The 7434-nt window shown below is 45.1% G+C and overlaps 1 protein-coding gene across 2 annotated transcripts in view; it reads right to left on the bottom strand.

Annotated features, from left to right (window-relative positions):
- Positions 1 to 5263: 5263 nt before the first annotated feature.
- The window catches only part of RPL11 (ribosomal protein L11), a 7019-nt gene continuing 4848 nt past the window's right edge, over positions 5264 to 7434 (bottom strand). For both annotated transcript variants that reach the window (XM_015413694.1, XM_015413693.1), the window contains exons 5-6: positions 6441 to 6551; positions 5264 to 5339 (exon numbers count right to left, since the gene is read on the bottom strand). In XM_015413694.1, coding sequence (XP_015269180.1) covers positions 5310 to 5339; positions 6441 to 6551 — 141 coding nt within the window. In that variant the 3' untranslated portion in view covers positions 5264 to 5309. The remainder of the gene's footprint in view (positions 5340 to 6440; positions 6552 to 7434) is intronic.

Here is a 7434-nt window from a genome sequence, read left to right as displayed (position 1 = left end):
ACAAAAAAATAAAATAAAAAAGAACTGAATGGCCATCCTAACTACATGAACACTAATGTATATGCATGCAGCTGCCGTCTACTGAGTCAGGCCATTGGTCTATCAAGATCCTTACTGTCTACTCTGGTTGGCAGCTGCTCTCCAAGATCTTGGGTCAAGGTCATTTATGTCACCGGCTACTTGATAAAGTGGAGATGCTAGGGACTGAATCGGAGGCCTTCTGTATACAAACCCGGTACTCTACCACTGAGCCATGGCCCCAGAGCTGCAAGGGGCAAAAGGCAGAAGCAGAACAACTGTAAGGACAACCAGGAAGTGAATACTGTTATTCTTATGGGAGGGAATATAAGGCCTGTTCAGACCCACAGCCACTCCCTAACATATGGAGAGGACACAATTCTAGAAACATAATTTTTGCTGTACATATATTTCAATATTGTGGAACTTAAGATACAGAAGAGATTGGGCGGGGGAGTGAGAGAGCCAGCAGTGAGCTTGAAAGGAATCAGGTCTTAGAATACATGCAATCCAACACATTTTTGTGCAGAACACAAGGCAGAAGCTGCTAAGCTTTGGGTACGTGTGCATCCCTGATGGGAAGGAATCAATAGATTCTGTTGAATTTTCACACACAGAAAGGCCAACCCGAAGATAACAGCAGTCACAACAAGCATTCACCTCAACAAGGATAGTTCTGTGAAAGATGGCAGCCACCATTTCCCTTGGTGCCAAGACTGCTGACATCAGTGCCCTTGAGCAGGGCTTTTTTTGTAGAAAAAGCCCAGCAGGAACTCATTAGCATATTAGGCCACACCCCCGTGTTACCAGAAGTGTGGTCATCCAGCCACACCCACCTTTTGCTTCTTATTCTGTTTACCTTGTTTGTTGTCAAAACCCAGGGCTTTTTTTGGAGCAGGAACTCCTTTGCATGTTAGGCCACACACCCCTAATGTAGCCAGTCCTAATGAGTTCTTGCCACTGGGTGTGGCCTGTTATGCTAATGAGTTCCTGCTGGGTGTGGCCAACTCGGGAGCCAGCCGGAACTCCGTTCCTGTGTGTTCCTGCCCCAAAATAGCCCTGCCCTGGAGTAATAATATACTCTAGGAGAGCTACTACCTGGCCTCAGAAAACAAAGGGAAATTGGTAGAATCAAACCAACACAAAGCAAATAAAAAACTGGCATTATGCTCAAGAATGATGGTTTCGATCCACAAGTGGCAATCTCATCCCATTTCCCTCAATGAGCCCTGACCCACATGGTTTTTTGCCCACAGAAGTTCCATGATGCTTAGCATAGCCTTTTGGGTGTTCAAAAGCAGGCATCTCCTTTCTTGAGCCAGCAGAAAATTCAGGCCTATCCTTGAGAGCAAAAATACTGGCTTATTGGGTACTTTTCCTGGGGCTTTTCAAACCAGGGAGAGATAAGGACTTCCAAGAGACAACTTCCCATTTTCCCAGCTGCTAAGCAAATTCAATTCCCAGGGACAAGCTTGGGAGCAATGGACCTCTTTTGTTTCAGGCATTGATCTCTGATGCAGAGAAAATATCTGGCGGGGTGGGGGTATGGCTCCTCCTTCAGCCATGAGTTAACAGCCATTTCTTGCAACTGAAGTAAGAGCATTACACAGACCTCTGCTAGCCTTGTAAAAAGTGACAGTCTGCTTCATCGCAGCAACTTACCAGCTGGAGGCCAGAACACATCACAAAATCAAGCATCATAGCAGTGTGTTCTATCATATCCCTTCCATCATCCTAAGACGTGCACTATTTAATGCTCAAGAAGTATGTTGCGAAGAGAGGACAAAGCCATTTACAAGCCAAGCTCAGTAATTACAGAGATTTCTGTATCCAAAGCGGCAGCTTTTGTAGTGTTAAGGAAGGCAACCCTACAGAGACAGATCACTATGGTGGTGATGGGGGGGAAGCCACTCCGTTTGATATTACCCATACATCTTAAACGTGCGTCTTAAACTTTGCCCCAATGAAGAGAGGTGTCCTGCCAGCATCTACTAATTTAAACCTCACCTTTTTGGCTCACAGCAGCTTACAAATTTGAATTTAGAAAAATAAACCCTAAAGCCCAAATGCCTGCACATTAAAAGCCCTAGCGAATAGAATGATCTTATACCAGCTCTGTTGAATTTCTGCTCTGCATTTTGATGTTTGGCTCTAATTGTAAAAGGTTGCAGATACTTGATCTACCTTACCCTTTAGGAGGAACATAAGACTCTCTGAAGCAAAGCAAGGGCAGCATATAAAACCTGTACTGGGAGAGAACTGAAGAAGTCATCCGTCTCAGCAAGGGCCAACATCTTAAGCCTGGAGAGTTGGACCCTCCCAGGCCAAGCCACCAAGAAGCTGGACCGTTAAAAGCCCTGCTAGTTGCCAGACTCCAACAACAGTGCCTTCTTCTGCCCAGTTTAAGTGAAGCATAGTGAAGTATATCCACTCTCAAAGTCCTTCTTTGAATTCCAGAGGAGGGACCCACATGATAAGAATCACAATTGTGTGTGGGCAGGCCTCGTATTACTGGCAAGCTGCCATTTTAGCCATCTTCATTCAATGAAGTACCAGGTTCTTCAACAATTAACTAAGTCCACTGGCTTTGTTCCTTAGGTAACAGATTCCTTTCTTCCAGTATTTGCAGGTAATTTTTTTTTTTACAATCAGTTAAAAAAAGGAGAAATAAGAACACAAATGACGTATAAAATATATTTCTCCAGCTAATGCCAATTTTTCAAAGATATATAATCTCTTGTTAGAGAGACAGCAATCAGGAGGAAAGAATTGTAAAGCCATGGACTTGGGGATTTGGAATCTGTAACTAAACCCAAGTAAAGTAAAGGTAAAGGTTTCCTTGCCCGAAAGCCAGTCGAATCCGACTCTAGGGTTGCGGTGCTCATCTCCGTTTCAAAGCCGAAGAGCCAGCGCTGTCCGAAGACGTTTCCGTGGTCATGTGGCCGGCATGACTAAACACCAAGGCGCACGGAACGCTGTTACCTCCCCACTGAAGTGGTATCTATTTATCGACTTGCAATTTCTTGCTTTCGAAGTGCTAGGTTGGCATAAAAGTGAATTTTGAAAAGCGGCATAAAAGTGAATATTGAAAAGTGGCATAAATTTTTCAGTAAATCTCACTATTCAAGAGAATATGATTAAAACGTTTTATCAATGGCACTTAAGTCCTCATAAATCAGCTAAAATTAATTAATTAACGGGTTAAATGTTGTTGGTCGGCCAGTCAGACTCTACACCGGAAGATCTAGACCGGGCACTGCAACCTGTGGCTGGATGGCTTAGACTGAGTTGACTGAAATTGAATCTGACGAAGACGGAGGTCCTGTGCCCAAGTCGAAATGGGCCGGGGGTAGAGATTCCACTCCCAACCTTCAATGGGGCTCTGTTGGTGCCAGCTCTGGAGATTAGGTGCTCTTGGATGCCTCCTTAACAATGGAGGCCCAAGTAACAGCCACTGCCAGATCAGCTTTTTACCATCTTCGGCTGGTTAGGCAGTTGGTTCCCTTCCTCAAATGTGACTTGGCAACAGTGATCCATGCGATCGTCACCTCGAGACTGGACTACTGTAACGCTCTCTACATGGGGCTGCCCTTGTCTCAAATTCGGAAGCTGCAGTCAGTGCAGAATGCGGGGGCCAAGCTGTTGATGGGTATCCCCATGCAGGAGAACATCCAGCCGGTACTGAAAGCACTACACTGGCTGCCAATAGCATATCGGATTTGTTTCAAGGTGCTGGTTTTAACCTTTAAAGCCCTATATGGTCATGGTGCGGCATACCTGGGGGACCGCCTTGCCCCACACATTCCCCAGAGAGCACTGCGTTCAGGGGCACAAAATCAGCTAGCCCTCCCAGGCCCCAAGGATGTCAGACTGGTGACAACCAGAGCCAGGGCCTTCTTGGTGGCAGCTCAATCCTGGTGGAATGAACTCCGGGTCAAGATCAGGGCCCTGTGGGACCTCTTACAGTTCTGCAGGGCCTGCAAGATGGAGCTCTTCCACCAGGCATTCAACTAAGGAGCTGCAGTACACACGGGGGAATGTCCCTGCACCCTGACTTTCCAGCCTGTAACCTGCGTCCTATCATCAAGGTTCCCGGCCTGTGCTCGCGGCATAATAAATGAGAATTGTGCTGGTATGAAGGTTCCCGGCCTGTGCTCGCAGCATAATAAATGAGAATTGTGATGGTATGAAAATATTGACATCCAACAGTCACCTTAACTATGTTATAAGAACTGCTTCACTTGTTTGAATACGTTACAGCATTTTATGTATTTGTTTTAAGTGATTGTTATTTTAAATAATTTATAAGCTTATGATAGGTTTTATTGTATTTTACTGTATTTAATTGTATTCTTGAATTGTTATAAGCCGCCCTGAGCCCGCCTCAGCGGGAAGGGTGGGATATAAATCAAATAAATAAATAATGTGGTATTTGGATTTGCTAAATCAAATGTTGTATGTATGCAGAGATTTACTAGAGCTGAAGACTACTGCGAAATGATTTCTAGAACTATTTCTCAAGGAATAAGAGTTACCTTTCTTCCCTAAATGTTTCCTGAACTGAATAAAAACCTCTGCAAGATTGGGGTAAAGGTTTCCCTTGCTCGAAAGCCAGTCGAGTCCGACTCTAGGGTTGCGGTGCTCATCTCCATTTCCAAGCCAAAGAGCCACCGCTGTCCGAAGATGTTTCCATGGTCATGTGGCCAGCATGACTGAATGCCAAGGCGCACGGAACGCTGTTACCTTTCCACCGAAGTGGTACCTATTTATCTACTTGCAATTTCTTGCTTTCGAACTGCTAGGTTGGCAGGAGCTGGAACCAGAGACGGGAGCTCACTCCGTCATGCGGCATTCGAGTCTCGAACTGCTGAACTACCGACCTTCCACAGTCTGCAGTTCAGCATCTTAACCACTTGAGCCACCGCAGCTCCTGTGTCCTCTGCAAGATTAGTCGTCGTCAAATACTGGAAAAGGAATATAATGCCAAATAAAGACCAATGGTTGGAGAAGCTAAAGGAATATGTATAGCTGAGTAAACTAACCTGTATGTTGTGTGGTAAAAAATTAGATGAATTAATTGAAGCTAATAACATTTGTATGATTTGTTTAAGGAACTGAAGATAAATGTATAAAGCTCTGTAACCAACTTTTTTTTTTAACTGAATAAAAATTTTATTTAAGAAAACTACTAAGTCCACGGGGGAGGATACAACTTAGAGGGAAGAAAGGAGGCAAAGCCCACCAGTTAAACAATGGAAAGCTTTATTAACTCTTTTGAGGGCAGGGAGCTTTTATTTGCCAGGAAGGATGATGCCATCATACTGCAACAGAAAAAAAAAGGGATAATCAGAAATAACCAACAGCAAAAGTCTCATCAAAGTAAACAGTTTCTAGATGCTTTCTCACATGTTCGTTGTATCAGCATGTAATCAGCAATCTCCACAGAAGTTAGTGATGGAAAGTACCTTCAAGACACAGCCGACTTATGGTAACCCCACAGGGTTTTTCAAGGCAAGAAACAAACAGAGGTGGTTTGCCATTGGCTGCCTCTGTGTAGCAACCCTGGACTCCTTTGGTGGTCTCCCATCTAAGCACTAACCAGGCCTGACCCAGCTCAGCTTTCAAGTGCTGATTAGATCAGGCTAACCTGGGCCATCCAGGCCAGGGCTCACGAAATTTACCAGCCAGCAAGAACTGTGCTTGCCGTGCAAACCTCTGTCTTTTCTTCCAGGGCACAGTCACTCATAGTCCACTCTTGTAACATCTGTCTGCCCTGAGGCCAGCAAGGCACTTCTTACTCAAAGGTTCCTAAGCAAACAGCTATTTACTAGCTTACTTATTAAGCAAGACTTCTACTTGCCAGCTCATCTCCTGTACCATATGGTGAATCATATGAAGTTACTTGGAATGAGATTTTGCCACGTATTTGAACCACTGCTGGTTCAAAAAGAGTTTAAGGGCCCAGTTTACACAAGTCCCAAACTACTTTGTTGCAGAAGGCAAGCTAAACCATATACACATCTTTTACATCCTGTAAACAACATTAACTGTCTAGGTCAGCAGCTAACCCTCCTAACCTGTCTGAACCCAACAAAACCTCTAAGAGAGCAAATTCAGGGTCTCACAGAAGCAGAAAAGTGCGAGCAGAGTTTTATATGCTTCTGCTCACGTTCAGAGTCCCAATACCAGCTTATTACCCATCCCACCCTTGAGATTCAGAAAGAGGAGACCACACGCAAATGATACTGTAAAGGTGCCCCGAGCTGATCTTTGCCTCCCTGACAACACCCCGTCATCCGTGCCCCTTCTCTGTGGGTTATGCTGAACCGTTTGAGCAGAGGCCTTCAGGCGCTGCTGGTTAACAATGCTGATCAAGCGTCTTTTGCAAACTTGCCCACAGTCCAAACAGCCCCAGACTGTACCTTCTGCTGGAACCAGCGCATGGCTTCCTCCTTGCTGATCCTGTGCTTGGCCCCAATACTGCCGGTTCGGCGCTTCTTGTCAGCGATGCTGAAGCCTGGCCGGCCCAGAACCTGCAGAAATCACATGAGTCTTTAAACCCATACCTCAAACGTTGGGCTCCTTGGGCTACCACTAAGCAGAGGCCTACATTAAGTGCTCCCTACTCTTCACAGCAGCTTATACTGAATTAGGCCCCAGGTCCATCAAGGTCAGTATTGCCTACTCAAACTGGCAGCAGCTCTCCAGGATCTCAGGCAGAGGTGGCTCAAATCCCCAACTACCTGACCCTTTTAACTGGATATGCCGGGGATTGACCCTGAAATCTTCTGCATGCGAAACAGAATGCTCTACTACTGAACCACGGAGCCTCACCCAACCACTGGAGACACTTGTTAGGAAATGAAGCTCTTCACTGGATTATGCAACATTTTTTTAAAAAAAATCACTACCTTAAAACATGTTACAGAATTTTATTCCAGCATAAACTTCCAAAGAACAGAGCTCACTTTTTCAGATCCAATGACTCAATTCTCCCTATGCAATCATTTTATCTAAGAGTATGGAAAAAAACGTACTAAAGGGTCAAAAGGCCCTGAAATGCAAAAAGTACAGCTGAGGTGCAATTATACAAAATTCAAACCTAATAATGAAGAATACAAGATTCAAGTCCAGTAGCCCCTTAAGGACCAACAAGATTTCCAGGGCATGAGCTTCTGAGACTCAAAGTTCCCTTCATCAGACACAAGGAAGGAGCTCTGATTCTCAAAAGCTTATACCCTAGAAATTGTTGGTGCTACTGGACTCGTGTCTTACTCTTCGGGTGCGTTCAGATGGGGGATTTACAACGGTTAGGGTGCCGGTTCCAACCGGTGTACTTACGGGCGTTCACATGGCGAACATCTGCCTCCCGTCCCTAACCGTTGTAAATCCCTTTACACCGTTGCACTCTGCCAC

Source organism: Gekko japonicus, unplaced genomic scaffold (genome assembly GCF_001447785.1).
Source record: "Gekko japonicus isolate JY-2015 unplaced genomic scaffold, Gekko_japonicus_V1.1 scaffold547, whole genome shotgun sequence".
NCBI lineage: Eukaryota > Metazoa > Chordata > Lepidosauria > Squamata > Gekkonidae > Gekko > Gekko japonicus.
The sequence above is the reverse complement of the archived record's forward strand: the minus strand, read 5'-3'. Positions and strand labels throughout refer to the sequence as shown.